The 17,679-nt window shown below is 35.9% G+C and overlaps 1 protein-coding gene across 1 annotated transcript in view; it reads right to left on the bottom strand.

Moving 5' to 3' along the window:
* The window catches only part of ERCC6 (ERCC excision repair 6, chromatin remodeling factor), a 49,400-nt gene that overhangs the window by 13,642 nt on the left and 18,079 nt on the right, over positions 1-17,679 (bottom strand). Inside the window, 4 exon segments of the mRNA XM_075758322.1 lie at positions 57-227; positions 7,054-7,189; positions 11,911-12,069; positions 15,833-15,958. Coding sequence (XP_075614437.1) covers positions 57-227; positions 7,054-7,189; positions 11,911-12,069; positions 15,833-15,958 — 592 coding nt within the window.

Raw genomic sequence — 17,679 nt, 5'->3', positions numbered from 1 at the left:
ATTTTGGAACCTTCCCTCCAGCCCTTAAAATCTTTCATTTATCTTTTATGAAGTACCTGCTTGCATGCAAGTGTGACTGCGGCATTTGGATTTCGGATTTTGTGACCCTCATCCAGAATCACATAATGCCAGTCATAGCTGTGGATGTTATCCTGCATCAGTCGAATGTATGAGTAAGATGTAATTAAAATTCCATGGCATGAAGCAATTTCACGAATTAGTTTCACCTAAAAGCAAAAGGTGCACATTGTCAGTAACAGTGAGATAGAAAACTCAGACCTACTCAACTACAGGCTTGCTGCCCAAAGCATGTACAAAAAGTTTTGAAAAGCAGATATATAATTTACTGTGCAAAGAAAATAAGTATAGGCAAGGCTTTGATTGTATGATTCTTAGCTCATCTGTAAGAGAATGAAGCACTTGGAAACTGTGGGGTTTTTTTGTTTGTTTTTTTAAAGGCAACATCTGAAAAACACTAAATTTGATTAAAGTAACTGGTTTCTTCAAGTTCTCCTATGTTCACCTCACAAACCCAGCTTTGGGGACTGCATGCAAGATTTAGAGAGTAAGAGGAAAATTAAACAAGTGAAAAACCAAAAACAATCACAAGAATCTATTTAGTTAATCCTAAATTCTGTCCAACCTCTCTGATTAATAGGATTAATATATTTGTTATTAACCTTCAAATTTTGCGCTTGTCTTGTAAGCTATATCCTTCCCCCAAGTTTTTACTAGCCTTTATAGCTGTAAATTATGTAGGACAGGGACAGTCTGTATCCCTGTCCACAGCATTCAAGCCTCTTTCTTGCATTTATCCTCCACGTACAAATCCTAAAGACGATGGGCTGGGAGGCGATTCTGGATGAAACAAACAAACCCAAAGTAACAGAAAAAAGGTAGAACCACCACAGAATTTGCTGAAAGACAAAACCCTTATTACTAGAATTGTCTTTAAAAAAACAAACAAAAAACAACCAAAAAACCAAACCAAACCAAAAAAATCCATTTCAGACTCAGATGGTGTTAAAAGTCCATGAGCAAGAAGTTTTTACAGTAAGATATCAAAGATATAACTCAAGATTCAAAAAGTAATTCTGTGTTTAACTATTCAAGAATTTCTACTTTCTGATTATCATCTCCTGATAAAACCATTACATATTATTTTATGTTGACATCATGATTCTCAAGAGAAAATGTAATCTTTAGAACAATTTGTACTACAGACAGAGTAGGATTTCTAGGCAGGTGTGGACATCCAAAGCTTAATTCTACCTGGTGTGTTGCCCATAGTCTGTAACCGTGTCCTAGAGCCTCAGCAATGGCCTATCATAGATTATTGTAGGCATCTCTACTGAAACACTTAAAAGACAAATCATCTCGGGCGATTTCAAATTAAAAGCTTGTAAAATATGTAACCTCTCCTAGTTTTTGCAATTAATAGGGTATGTCTGCAATTAGCCTGACTTACAGAATGCTACACTGTTGTCATTAAAAGATGTTTTGTGAAAGTGCTGCTGTTATTATGGAGGCTCAAGAGACCAATCCCTCCTAGAGGGCAAACAGTGGACTAGTAGAAAACAACTGCCATAAATCACGTTGTCAGGTAGCAGAGAGAACAGAAGTGAAACACAGGCACATGAAGGCCATTCACTGTAAACACACCACAGCAGAATCCTAGTCAGGATTTACTGAACCTGTAATTAATTAAAGTTTCCTTCAAGCTAAATTTTTAATAAACAAGGATTTGTGCTGACAATGAAGAAATACAACACCAGAATTTTATCAACTCACACTACAACACTTATTAACTCTCATTTTACTGCATTGGGTACTTTCTCAGAGGTTGCCTTCGCTTTAGTTGGAATATTTTAAATATAATTTTATATAAATTTATTATATAAATATAATTTTAAATATTTTAAAATATAACAGATTTAATATTGGATATACTGTTTTGAGGCTGCGGCATTTCAGAATTGATGCTATTTTATCATGTGTTCTCTAATTCACATTTCCTGTTTGTTTAGATTCAGGCATGTTTAATTCCCTCCCCCCTCCCCCCCCCAAAATACACTTCAGTGAAGTATTTCAGGGCATGCACTGTTAAACTGGGGGGGGGGGGGGGGGGGGGAATCAGCCTAAGAGAGACAAATCCTACTAATGCCAAAAGATTACACAGCAGTTATCTAGCTTTGAATTTCTGAACTCTGGCCTTTAAAAGATGCTAATGAATAGAGGAACATGCAAGTAGATTGAGTAATTCTGATCTTGTACTTCTGTTCAGCACAGTTATTTCAGGCCTTTACAATTCAAGGACAGTATTTTCTCCTAACTTAGGGTGGTAAGTTGATTGTGTTGTCTTGTCTTCACTGGGACACTCGAAGATTTTTAGCAAGCACCATTTCTTAAGGCTAAAACAATTATGATGTATTCTAAGGACACATCTCTAAGCAACTGGTTTTTTCCTGTTGGTATCTTGCTGTAGCTACAAGTTTGTTTCTGAAGCTACAAAAACAGGACAATTTTTTTAACTGATGCTTATAGAAATAAGGTTTATCTTTTTAAGCATAAAGGAGTCTTTTAAAAATATTTAAGAGGACCTGAACTCTTCTATAATATTATGTATTCAAAATGGTAATTTTCTTAAACAGAAACGTGTATGTTAAGACTGAATTTAAAGAACTATACTCAATATAACTATGAAATTCTGTAAACATTCAGATACCTTTAAGGCAAGCGTGAACTTACAGAGATAGTATCTAGTCACTTACACAACCATATATCACTTGTGAATCAAAAATGCATTCTTCAGCAGGCTTATCACTATCTCATAACCAACCATTAAGCCCAGAGATCCATAAATTCAACCTATAAAACCTCTTTATTATTTCCCTGCCCCCAACAAAACAATCTAAATGGCACCATGAAGAGGCTTCAAAAGAACACATTACAATGTTTAATAATGTAAAAGTTGCAATAAAAAGAGCTAAAGCACTTACTACATATTTAACAAGAATGCTACTTCTTATGTCATGATACTAAGTTCATCTGAGTTTGGTCCTTAACTCAGAAATAGACCCTTTGGCTAAAATAGAGTTTCCATATGCAGTCATGCCAATAACTGTAACCTCTGCAGCTTATTTTCTTTACATGTAGATTGCATACTTTATTGTGAGGGTAGAAGGTATAAAATCTTCAGTGTGAAAAGCCACCTTCAAATAGATGGTTCCACAGGTGCAAGCATCAGGAACTGACAATTGCTTTTGAGGGCTGCATTGTGTGTCCAGCATTTGACCAGAATAAGGAAATGCAAAGTTACAGCTTTACAAATAGTATGTGAAAGAATTGTTAAGCTCAGTGGTACCACCAGAAAGAATTGTTAAGCTCAGTGATACCTGTTCTAAAGATCAAGAAATTAAAAGTTCAGCCTTGATCTTAAAAAAAAAAAAATATACAGCACTCCTTCCATACATAATATATTAAACCAAGATAACCAAAGTTCACATTGCCTCTTACATTCTATGATTTACAAATACTCATGTGCCATCAGAAGTTTTGAAACAGAACGCTTTTTTCCTATACTTACAGAGCCTTCTTCCCCTTATCCTCTGTTCTTTATCATAAATAAAACAGTATTTATGATATATATCAGATTTACTTATTTATTTTCTCTCATTCTTAGAGGTCTCAGAGTACTTAATATTTACAAGTTTAAGCTACATCAGATTTGAGTGTAAACTATAGTAGGGGGGTTAATAGCATAAGACAGCATCACAGGACATATTTAGCCACAAACGCTGTACCTTGTTCAAACTGAAAGCTGACTTCACAGGGGAAGACTACTACTTAAATTTGGTTCTTCCTGCTGCTTCCAACTGAAGCACACTTATCAGAGAAGAACCAAATGATCTTCTGTGATCACAAATAGTAGTAATAAAACCCCCAAATTTTACATTTCATCCAAATGCCTTAAACTAGCTCTAAAGTCTTGGAAACCTATCCAACTTGCTATTGTGCCTGCCTTCCATCATCTAAAATACCAGTTTGCCTTCCCTTGTGGATAGCTGAAGGCCTTTAAACTATCAGTCATATTTCGAGGGGTGAAACTGGAACTTTATGCTTCTCTCCTTTACTGCCAAAATCGTCTGCCGTTGTTATTTTAGCAAAAGAATGAAGTAGTGTCTCTTCTGAAGCACCGTATATGCTAAAAACCTACACAAATACTATAGCAGCAGATACCTAAGCAGGCTGGACATCTCAATGACTGATCTGAAACAGGCTGGCCAGATTTGCAGCCGATCTGGTGCTCATAATTCAGGCTGTAATTTCATGCTATTATTGTGGAAAATCCTAAAGTTGCTTGCAAAGAAAACCAAAGTGGACTAGAAAGAGAGGATGTGCCAAGGTAACGATCAGTAAGCCTGTCACTTACCACACTGCTAAGAAGTCCTTTTGTAACACTACAGAAGTGTCACTAACTGAAAAGATGTGCAAGGTATTGCCTAGTACCATTTTATGATAAAATCAGAACAGGTGTCTTCCCCACTCTTCTCTGTCAAGCAAATACTTCTGTGGCCAAGTCTAAAGAACTGGGAGACAGGATCTTGCACTGATGCTTGGGTACCTTAGAAGGTGCAACAGAAAATACCTATTCATAAAAGCATATAGTTTCACCAGTGCTGAAAGATTTAGTATTTGCCAATATTTCAGGATTCCTGACAAAGTTATGGTAATAATTACATAGATCCATCTCACTTGAGATCAACTTACATTTTATCAAATGAAACTTCAGCTGTTGTCTCTTTCTGCTAAGAAATACTGTCTTATGGGACACCTGTCATTGCTTAACTCTTTTCCTGCAAAATTCTCCTTCATTGGTTTTAAGATTAATCTTCCTCTGTTCCTTAGAAATAATTTCTCCCTCTTTCACAGGCCTGTACAGAACAAGCTGCAATCCTGTGTTTTATGATGAACAACCTGCTGGCCAACCACTACAGGATAACGCATTCCCCAAAATCCATTAAGATCATCACCATGTGATGTCCAGTTAATTTGGGTGACAATTATGTTCTTCCACTGGTCCAGACCACTCTAACCTCTGTTAGCCCAGAGGCTGAAGTGACCTTTTTCATTCCAAAGCAGATAACAACGTTCAGTTCCCCAATCCTGTCTCCCTGCAAGTTAGCTGCCCAGCACAAAGCTCTTCTCATTTACTTTGTGATAAACCATGATATACTAACAGAACAACAGGTGAATCCTGGAATTACCAGTTTAATTCCAAACAGGTCTGTGCAACACTAAGGTCACAGGTGCACAGCGACTTGGCTTCTGGCCATGTAAAATTAATCTCAATCAAAGAACAAATGTATGTTCTTACGCAGTCTAACCACAATTTTCTTATTTATTTCTTAATATGCCAGAGCATAAGGGCAGAATGGTCCTTGGATGAGTATTATAAAGTTAACACATGCAAAAGCAGTTTCCTGTAATGCCATAGGTTATCAGAAAATGGACTTGTCACACGATCAGATCAATACTAACATATTCATAAAGAAAATGTACACTGAAAAGAAATTCCAGGCAGGAATATCACTTGGCCTTTATTTTACGTGATATATTTTCAGTATACAAGTGTTATTTATGCTAATAAATTAGTAGTAAACTTTTCTTGCAGGTGTAAGGACAACTAGAATGGGAACGGTTTTGGGTTTTAGTTTTTTTGTTTTGTTTTTAAAAAAAACCACCCTTCACTTTAGTCATAAGCTTGCTGTTTTCTGATTAAGAGGCACCTAGGAAAAAAAATGTGCATGAGGCAAAGACCACATCAGCAGTAACACTTGTTTAAAGCATACTGTTGCAGCTCTCAGAAGATGAGGCATTAGGGCAGAATTAGAGAACTGAACATATCCAAAGTAGTCATATGATAACCAAATTCCTTCATTTTAAGTTGTTGAGCAGACATTTGTGGGAGCACAATGGGAAGGTGAAGTCCTGAAAACCTGACTGCTTCTGCAGATGGAAAAATTTGAGCCCGTCTGTCAAGTGCTTTAATTAACAAATATCCCAAAATAAGCACACACGATTTAATTTAGGAAGACATGCGAGCATGTTATTGAGGTCGACAGACTTTTAGGGCTTGAAAACATACCAAGTTAATTGAACAACAGGAAGCTATTAGCACATTAGAGTGTGCTATTCCTTTTTTGCCATGTACTGTAACTGCATCAATTACCTCAGAATACGCTTAATCAAGTGCAATTAAGCACCATATCATTTTAATGTTATTACAAGAAATTCAATAAATATTTAAAGAGAAATTTAAAAATGCTTTACTTAATCCTGAAAATCCATTTAAGGATGAGGCCAATGGAAAACAAAAATCTACATTTTCCTTGTTTTGTTCCTGCAAGGTACCAAGGATTGAAACTTTGGACAAGTCAGGCTTATCAACTTAAGAAATGGAATAAGAACATGCATATTAAAAGACAAGAAAATGAAAAGACAGAAAAGGCGCTGCTTGGGAAAAAAAAAAAAGAAAAAAGAAAACCAACAAGGTAACACTGTCATTAAAGAAAATGAGACTAGGTGACATCAACTGACATACTGACTAACTGAAGAGACATTGCCTGTGCAAGCAAAGCCTATTAAATATTAGATCAATGATATACTGATGCACGAAAGAGCAAGGAAAGAATTCACCAGTACTACGAGCATGTATCTCGTGTACAGGCAGTCTAGTCATGAACTTCTGGCATGGACTACAGTACAAGCAAAGTTCAAGCAAGAAACCTGTTACTATGTTTAATTTGTTTAGGCAACGCTAGTCTATATCATAATATAAATGTACTCCATATCATCCCCTTTTTGTCCAGTTTCCTAACAAATTTATACAAGACAGGCAACTTTTTGTTCTTTTAAAACAATCAGAAAAAGAGCACAAGCTTCCACAGAAACATTCAGGAACAGGGGATTTTGGGTTTTTTTGGCTAGCACAGGAAAAGGAAAAAAAAAGAGAGAAGCTTCTGGAATTACAAAACAGGTGTCAACCATTACCTTTTTGTCAGTATAAGAACCAGTTTCGTGGAGAACGGCAACTCTAAATGGAGGCCACCAAGTGTGGAATTCTTTTACCCACTGATGCATCACAGTAGCTGGACAAACAATCACTGTTGGACCCAATCCCTGGTACCTAAAATAAAGTATTCAAGAAAAAACCCTTTAACATGAAATACATACTCTGTATTAAATGACTCATTAAAATACACACATAAGTGACACACTTTATAGTTCAAGTGGAATATGAGAGCTATGGAAATTAACTGGCACTTTGTTTTTCTGGAAGTCTGTTTTTTTAAAGGAAGATGAAAGAGGTACTGCTTTAAGAACCTATCCACTGAACAGTTAATGGATGCATCTATCAAGATAAACACAGAAATAGAAAAGCTCCAAACAATAAGGCATAAGGGAACTTCCTCCTGCGGTAATACAAATCAGGTTTGGGTGACTGCTGTTTCTGTAAGAGAAAATAAATCATTAACAAACAACCGTTTCATTACTTCTATTGAAAAGACTGTGTAGCTAGTCTCACAAATGGACTTACACCCAGGTGTTCTGCTTCATGTTGGTAATATACTGTACTATTATCACCATAATTTATAGATAAGACGAGGATTCTAAAGCAGCAAAATATATCATTCATGCAAGTTGAGGTCTGAGCTGGGCATAAACTGTCTCATAAATTTCTTATTCATAATCACATGATTGTTTCTGAAAATTACTGAGGACATTTGAAATGTCTTTCTGTATATTACGTTCAGATCTACTCTTAAGGTTAAGAGAAAAACGCTCTAGGTGATCCTGCTTTAGCAGAGGAGTTAGACTAGATGGTCTCTAGAGGACCCTTCTAACTCCTACCAATCTCTGAGTTTCTCGCACAACAGCCAAACAAGAAATGTTATCATCACAAACAAGCACTAACAGTCATGTAGACAATATACTAAGTAGTGGTTACTAGTAGTTGTTTTTCAAATATACTTGCTTTTTTAAAAACAGAACGAAATGACTTTGCAAACAAAGGCAATAGCTAGAGTAATCACATAGTGTTATGTGTCTGGCCAACTATGTACTATTCAAGTGGTAATAAATAAACGATTAAAAAAAATCACTGTAAACGTTCAACATCACATGCATATAGCAATAAAGGAGGATTTCCCAGATGCCAGCAGTACCTTGCTTTAGCAAAACCTGTTAATGCCTTCAGAAACTGTTGATGTTAATAAATAATATTATTTATTAAAAGCTTATACATATGCAGAATGACAATCTGAATGTTGCTTATCTCTTTATTATGAAAAAATATCATAACAACCTTACATAGTCTAATTAAAAAACTCCCAGCAATCCAAGGGGAAGTTAGAAATGCAAAAAAATAGCTTCAGCTATGCTACAAATCCAAATAACCACTCTTAATAACATCTATAGCAAAAAAGCCAACTTTCCCAGAACATACTAGTTTCTCAGTCTTCATGGGTAGTAACAAATTACCTCTGTTTATTCCCCTGGTCTGTATCAAACAAGCTTACTTGCTGGGTTTATCCATTCCCCTCCCCACCCCAGCTTACAAAAAGAGTTCACACTTCCTTTGATCAATTTTCAGAAAATCCACTCCCCCTCCACTCGGTTATGTGAAACCTCTTCTGTGTCTAGTCTGGCTCTAACCACTTTCCACTAGCCAACATTTTATACTTCTCTTGAGAGCTTTTATTTATTTATATAAAAGAGTCATCTAACTTCTTCCAGTCTGTGCTGTTTCACAAAACTAAACAAACCACACACTTCTGCTTGCTACACTTGGGAGGCATCCTTCATTCTCCCTAATCACTGCAACAGATTTGCTCTGCTGCCCATCCAAATTATATTTGTTTTCCTTGAATAAGGTGACACTAATAACATTCCAAATCAAAGTCTTACTGGTGCCTTGTTAGGATACTAACACTGCCCTGTTCCTACCCCAAATATATTGTCTTAATATATTGTGACCCCTTTCCACAGTTGCATTGTACTAATAGCTTATGATCAATATTATATATGATTAATATACCCAAATCTCTTTCTTTGTCTGTTGCTTTTTGGTTTATAAAACCCAATTCACAGTAAGTATCCTTTATTAGTTCTTATTTAATTGGATGTGATTAGAATTGCAAATAAGATGTATTCCGGCAACTTACTACCAAGAAAAAGGAAGCTGTAGGCATACTATACTTCTAATCTTTAAGTACTCAAAAAATTAGCAGAGGAAAACATGTTGCATTATAACTGACTCTGCTGCCAAGCACTGGCAAACCATGCCTTCAAAATAAACTGAAATGACAACTAGTGAAATTCTATTTTCACAAATACTAGTGAAAAATAAAAGGGCAGCAACAGCAATACAAGTTTTCTGGGGCAATGGATTTTTATTTATGTAAGCATCACGGAAATTAATCTCTCTGCCACTCATAGAGATTGAGCCTTAATGTTCAATGTGTATGATTACATCTCAGCATCTTGAAGAGCACAGATGAGTAAATAATCAGTGTATAAACTTTATGGCAGAGTTTCCCATCTGATCTCTCAAACAAATGAAGCAAAGTCTGTAGTGAAAGGTAACATCTTTGTTAAACAAAATAACATATTTGGAAAGAAGCAACTTGTGGACCCCCAAGCCATTCGACAGGTTTCAACAACAGATTTCAACCTAGATAGAGGCCAGAGTTGGGTTACTCTAAGTTTGCTGCTGCTTTTTTTCCTGTGAAGGGACCGTTGTTCTGAAAGCTGTTGCTTGTTCCAGCTGTGTCAGGTTGTCTCACAGAAGACCTTTCCCCCTCTATAAATCTTGCTTCCCTGATATCCTTACACCACCATAGCTGCACACTTCTTCTGATACCTCACATGACATTTGGCTTTCTCCATCTGTATGGCTCAATAACTGTTAAAAGTGAGACAACATTTTAATTTTTGTAATAGTTATACTCTATGTAACAAGTAGTTCCTTCCTTAAAGGCACTGGAATCAGAATTGATTTACAGAAGGGAATTTCTAATCACTTCATTTTAAAGGATACTTGTGCAGAAAGTTTCACTTACAGAAAATAAAGTTGAATATTTTGAATATCAACAGAAGTGACCCTATTGTCTTAATACTCAAGTGCCTCCAAATACAACAATCTTTGCAATTCTGCACAGGAATGACAGCGTTATCTCCATTTTACAGAAGGCTAGCTGAGGCTGGGAAAGCCCACAGTGCCAGATTCATACAGTAGTACGCTAGCTCCATCTACACATCAAGGTAATGAGATAGCAGCTAGGCTGGAAGACATTTAAACATGCTGACAACACACCTGTGTCCACTCTTAATGCCTGCTTCTCAGCCAGGCTGACCAGAAAGTCTTCTGCTTACTAGACTACATGGCTTTCAGATAGAAGCTAGCTGGCTGGTGTTACTGCCTTCCTAGTTCAGAGTGCAGATGGGGAAAATACTTGACTGTGCAAAGATAGAGATGTTTAGATCTTCTGCCTTACAGCACACAAGTAAAATCAGAGTAATTTTCACCAAAAAAATGAAGCCTTTTTTCCTCCCATGAAATTACTGTCATGATGGATTTAATGACATGCACCAGCCAAAAAATGAAACAACACTTTATCTTACATGCAGAAAGGACAGTACAATTTAGGTATGCAGTTATATTTTGGGCTTTTCAAAGTTTTATTGTAGTTTCACTGCAGTGTCTTAGGTCTTAAGCTGTAACTATAACAACGTCAAAAGATGTTCCTGAAGGATTTCCATCAACTCAGTGGTCCTCCAACTGGGGCAGGGAATATACCTGCACAAAATAATCTGTACAGTAGCATCCTTAAATCAGGCAGCCATAGCAAAGTAAATCTACTGGCCTGAGTGATGGATGGCATGGAGATTTTTTTTTATATAAAGACTATAGTAAGAAGCAACTGGAGAAGAGACAGTAATATTTTCTCTTTAAAGCATTATTTTACAATTCAGGTACATGCTGAAAACAAGCTAAAAATGCCTCTATAAAAAGTTAATTATTTTTGTTTAGTGTAATACTATGATATTTGCTTAATTGCATGTAGTAATTTACATCAGGTAAACAGGCCAACAGAACTAGAAAAGTCAAGTATTCATGCACGCATTTGTAAATCCAAGGACACCAACAAGTATCTTTTCCGGTAATTTCATCTATGAAGAAGGAATTTTAAAGCATTGTTCAGTAACAAAAAAAAGCATGAAAGATCTTGTAAGAAAGGCCAGTCACTAACATAGTTTTGAAAAGCAACAACAACAAAAAAAAAAATAGTAGATGGAAATTCCTCCATATAAGTTACTGGTTTTACTATTACTACTATTTTTTGGCATGGATAATTCCCTGCCGATCAGAAACTCTAACTTTCATTGCAAATCAGCTTGCTACTTCCTGTAAAGCGTTTACCTGGTGGCTTGCCAGAACAAATATTTTAATGTAAAATTTAATAAATGGAACTAAAGGTATTACATCTAATTTAAAATTCCATATTGTGTAAACTATTGATATTAATGTAATTGAGTTTGTAAACAATCCATTTGTGGAAGCTAACCTTAGACACTGTATTGACCCAAAATATCTAGTGCAGCTCATCTGCAAAATGAAGCATCAATGCCTGGAATTCATTAAAAGTGTTACATGTTTAATTTTTCCTGCCCTACAGCTCCATTGTCTCGTAAAATTTTTCCTTTGATGTCCCCCACTAAAAGAATTAAAGGAATATTGTAATTGAAATGTCATTAATAATTCACAGGACCCTCCTCCACCAGCAATACATCTGATGAAATATTAATTGAGCTCCACAGACTGACAGTCTGCAGAGGAGCACTTGCCTGTAATTTGAACCACGAGTCCTGATCTTGCTGTAGCTCAGACCTGCCAAGAAGGCAATTATCTGGATGGTCTTGCCCAATCCCATCTCATCTCCCAGAATTCCTCCTGCCTGCTGGCAGTGCAATTCCCAGAGCCACCTAACACCTGTCTGCTGGTACCTAAAACAAGGAAAAAGAAGATGGCAAATGTTTGATAATACAGATCATAACAGAAAGTACTCATGAATTAATCATTTGGCAAGGTTCTTATACTGGTTACAGTAACATGCTGGATGTGTGTTTTACACGAGTGCTGTATTTACTAGGTCATACATTTTTGATGCACTCAGACATTACATGTGACTTTCATTCTTTATGCAACACTGAAACATTTCTAATTAAACTGATAGTCATGGTAATTAGAGGGTATTTTATTTCATGTATATTTTAAGTGTTAAAAGCAACTTGGAAAGCTACTCTAACAAAGCATTATCTTTTCAGAAAAGATGACATGTAAGGTCTACTAAGTTATATTATTTGGAACATATACCTTGAACTGAAGGAAAAGCTTGACTTGTAAGGGGTACAGACTTTATATTCCACTGTGAAAACTGATCACATCTGCCAAAGCATGCTTTCTTGTTACATAAATTCATTTAATAACATTTAGCCTTTTTCAATGAAGGAAAAAAGCCAACAAGGCAAAATGTTTTGGAAGGCAGAACAATAGAAGCTATTCCAGTGAATGGGATGCAGCAGAGTGTTATTACGTGAGAGTATCAGGGCAGTTTCTACTCCCAGTCATTCACTGGAACTTTTATAAGCAACAATGTAAAATACACTCCAATTAAAAGAAGTAGACTAGAAAGCAAGACTTAAAATGGCAAGCTAAAAAGGTAGAGATAAGATGCTGGATTGAGAATCACTTTAGGACATGCTTTTTTATATAAAGATTTGAAATAGTGAGACCAGTAGGAATAACACACCACATGTGAGGGTTAAATTGAAAACAGGACAGAAAGAAATGAAGAAACAGTATATTTTAATTACTATTAAAAAAAATAAAATACATGTTTCAGCACTTCCATGTCTTGTAACTTAAAGAACAAGGTTACTGATATTTTCTTGATAGCATGCACTTCTGGAGTGCAGAGCACAGCAAAGTGCAAAACACTTTTTTTGGTAAAATAGGGATTGTTCATTTTAGGGCATTGTCTTGCGTGCATTTAAAATTCTGTTTCATTCTTTGAACAAATAAAATTAGGACTTCTGACAGCTAACGACACTAGTGTCTACAAAGTACTATTAAAAATCAATTTATGATGAGTTCTGTATGGATTTACAGAATGCTAAACAGAGACAAACAAATGGCTTGAATAGTTAGAAAAATATGATCCAAGAACACAGTATGATGTCTGAACCATTAGATATCTGCTGGTGTCTCAAAAGCATTATACCAAGACGACCTTAAAAACCCCCTTTTATTAGAAATTAATTCACCTTAAAAATGCAGCAATCTAAAAACAACTATGAAATGGCTTGCAGGATTAGCTGTAATTAAGATGCTATCATTACTATATTTAATGAAGACAAACATTTTCTGACAGAAATATTAAAGAGATGGAGAGAACCCTAAATCCAGTCAGAAGCTACTCCCCCAGACTAATGCCCAGCATGTCTCTTCAGAAGACAACCATTCAAGAACTTCTTGATTTTTTTTTTTATTATTTCTTAGGATTATATCCAGTGCTTAAAAGCTAGCTGCATTTATAAGCATCTTTCTCCCTCTCCCCTCTTCTCCTGAGAAAGTTTCACAGGAGCAAATTAAGTTTATGAAAAATTCTGCTCCAATGTTATCTAAAAATGGAAAAGATACAGGTGCTTTCTTTGTATCATCTTATAAACATGCAATAATTGCAACTATGCAAAACTAAAAAAAAAACCACACCACGATTTTTTTATGGTTATATGGAGAGACAATAAATTCTCTTTAATCTTACGCTTTCATTGCACCAATTTTTATGTTTTGTTTTTTACTCCAAAAATACTGTAGAATAAAAATGTTGCCTGGTCTTCCAAAATAGTTATGTTTGGACTGTATTTCAGATGAGTAATCATCCTGTGATGTATCCCTCAAAATTCCCCACAGTAGCTAGCAGAGTTTAGCTGCATTGCTGCTGAGACAACACTCATATTTTGGACTTATCAGGGAAATCACTCACTGAAAGCAAATAATGAAGAAACCTGGTTTCTTCAAACAGCATTCTCTCAGGCTAAGTGCAGACTGTATAAGGCAATGTCCATAAGTCAGTCTTGCTCACTGTTTGGTTTTGTTCGATAGCAGCATCAATGGTACTCTTGCTGAATGTTCCTCAAATCAGACAAGTATACAGGGAAGAAATAAATTGTATACTTTAACAGCTTTACCAAAGAATGAACTTAAGGGTCTACTACTTCTAGCCTGAGCTAACTTCTTTGGAATTCAACTATGCAGGAAGACCACTTACAGTATACTGCTATACACCTCCTTGGGTCAATATACTTCTATGTTTTGTACTGAACGTGCTCGGAACTCAAAGTTTAATGCCTATTGACTATGGGCCTTCCTACATTGGAGATTTCAGCATTTAAGTTACAAGTCAGACAAATCATTCAACTCAATTGATCTTTCTAACCACTTAGGAAGTTTTGCCAACTGACTCATGCTTACAGGGATACCCTTCATTAGTGAGGCTGATATCTCTAAGATTAATTTGTAGTTGTCTGCCTCATTTCAGTTCCCTTCAAGTTGCTCAGACCACACATCCGTTCTTAGGATGATTACTTCTGCAGTACCTTTGCATAAACACCATGAGACCACGTATTGGCTGTGTATGATCCTGGCAACCAAGTCATTAATTCAATTCCATTTCAGAGCTAGTGCTTTCCTTCTGAGGAACTGCAGGACAACAGTAATAATTTCTTTGAGGTTAAGACTAAGTGGTCCTGTTGGAAGGGATACCACGCATGCCCATTATAAACCAGGGCTTTCTACTACATTAATTACAAGTTTTTAGAGAGTTGGCTTTTGAAAGAGAAGATGTTTTTCCTGCTGTGTGAAATGTTGCCAACAAAAATGAATTCAAGCCTATTGGGCAAAAAAAGTTAAGGGAAAGATTATGGATGAAGTTAACTTGTTAACTGCTAGCTTGTTTGGGCTGCCTTTTGTAAACAGCTTTTTGAGATGAACTCAAAAGTGTCACTGGGCACCATGGTCTCAAAAAACTGAGACAGAAAGCAGTCACGTCCAAATCTGTAATCCAGTATTAAATAAGAATGAGTTGTAGAGTGTTTTCCATCTACTAAAGGAATTAAGAATGCACTCTCCATATTTTAAAATTTTAGTGGGCAAAACTTTCAAGACTATTTTATAATAGGAATTGTAAGTAGTTAATTTGAGTAGACATTTAAAAAAAAATTGTCTATTTTTTGCTGGCAGAAAATTTCACTCACTCCACCCAAATCACAGAAATACCTACACTTCTTGCTTTCATTTATCCCAACTTGCCAACACCTTGATCTCCAAAGTAAAGTTATTCTACCACTCCACACCTGAATTAAAAGAAAGCACTTATCAGTAAAAGAAAGCATTTATAAAAATAGACGAGGAGAGCTTCTCAATCTGTCGTTTAGCACACATTCACAATATTCACATCAGCCAGTTATCACTTACATTTAGATGGAACTGCATTTTGTGCTTGTAATAAATTAGTTTCTTTGAGGTTTGATCCTGGAGCTTCTTTTAAAGAAATAATGCTACAGAAACAACTGAAGTAAAAGTTGAGGTATCATTCACTGAAGTAAAAGTTGCAGCAAAAGGGATCCAGAAATCACTGTGACTTACTACTAATATTATTAAGCATATACAGCAGCATAATATTAAAATAAAGTACACAATACATACTTGAAAAGCTTTTTGAAGAGAAATCCTGGTACTTTGAAACCCTCTTCAAATTCAGTGTCACTTTCTTCAGAAAGATCCTCAGCTGTTTGATGTTCTTTGTCCTTCAAACGTTCTTTTTGCCACCTCCTGGAGTGACACAAGGAGTCAACATTCAATTATTGCATAGAAAAGATACTATATGAAAACTACACTGAATTTTGATCAGGTAAAAATCCAACAAAAATGCATTCGCTGATGTCATGATTTAAATAGCAATCCTTTGGAGGAAAGAATTATGCAAGTAAAAAAATGCTCAAAATATGTGACATATTGAAAGGCATGTGCACTCCTGGCTATTTTGTTGTAAGTCTTCAGAGTTTTACAGCTAGTTACAATTTTCAGACACAAATACTAATACGATGGAATAAACATTTAACACCATCAAAAAAATCTGGCTACCTTCATAAAAACCTCCATTAAAAAAACCCCACAAAAATATCAATAAAGCTTAGGTATTCCAAAGCTATTTTACTAATTTAACCAAATACTTGAATAACTTCCTTCACCTAGAGAAATGTGCAGCAGTGTATAATCTCACACATATGACTCAGTTGGAAACATCACCATTTCTGGTGTGATGTGCTCTAAATCTGTTAAGCAGTCATTATTAAGAGAATGAGGGTTTTTTTAAAGTTTTAATTACAGAGTGATCTGTGGTCTGCAGCCTAATTTTATTTGGACTCTAGGCAGGTGAGAAAATTACATTCCTGTCCCATCATTCTCCCCCTCTTTCAAAAAAGTACCAAAGATCTTCAGTATCCAAGGAAATTGTGGACTTGCGTTTTAGTGACCCAGAAACATCTACCTGTAATAAGGTGTACGCTACTGTTAGCTGGGTATGTACCAACCAATCCACAGCACTTCACTGACAATTTGGGGTTTGCTGCAGTTCTCCCATGAAAGTGCCATTCACTGCAGGCACACTGAAAGTGTGTATAAACTGACAAAATCCCTACAGAAACTGGCAAGCTATAGAAGAGATGAAATATTATATTACTCTTCTGGATGCAGCACAAAAGCAGCTGTATTTCATCTCATAAAAAAGCTGAAGGAGATCTGATAGTCTATTAGTATCTCAAAATATAAAACATTAAGACTAACGTTGTTCAGGTCCTAAAGTACTATAAATAACAGCGATGGGATGAAAAGAAGCAAATGGAAAACTCAGGCCAAAAAAAAGTAAGTTAAGCCACCTAGCATTGAAATCTAATGAAAAAAACCCCAAACCACAACAAAACCCAAAAACCAACAGGCAATGAAGGTCTAGCGTTCTTGTATTTCTTAACTACATAAGTAGTTCTGGGGGCAATTAAACCAATGATGCCTGTCTTCCTAAAGACACTACTCTGCATTCTCTGGTATGAAATAAGGTGAAAACACTACAAGAGACTCTTCTTGCTCTTAGATCAAAATCATCTTCCACAGGATCTACACACTCATAAGCTCACACTGTTTTCTCCAGTGGCAGCATTAATAGTTTCTCTTGTCTTCTGACCACCTACTTCAGTGAAACTTGTTGGAACTTCCAATTAAAGGTTTCTGCATCTCTGGCAAATTTGTTTAAAAACACTTGGGTTAGAAACAAGAGAAGAGGAAAAGTTCAACGCTTCATATACAAACAACACAATCATATAACCTTTCTCATGAAAGAAAGCTAATTATGGCAGGTTTCTAGATCAGCTTTTCACCAGTATCTTTTGAGAAAATATAGTCTGCCTTTATGGAACAACTCACAAACTTGGAACTGTGGTATTGTTTTATTAACTGAAAATAAAGACCACCATCTCCAAACATACACAAGTTACAGT

This window comes from Balearica regulorum, chromosome 7, assembly GCF_011004875.1.
Source record: "Balearica regulorum gibbericeps isolate bBalReg1 chromosome 7, bBalReg1.pri, whole genome shotgun sequence".
In the NCBI taxonomy this organism is placed as follows: Eukaryota; Metazoa; Chordata; class Aves; order Gruiformes; family Gruidae; genus Balearica; species Balearica regulorum.
The sequence above is the reverse complement of the archived record's forward strand: the minus strand, read 5'-3'. Positions and strand labels throughout refer to the sequence as shown.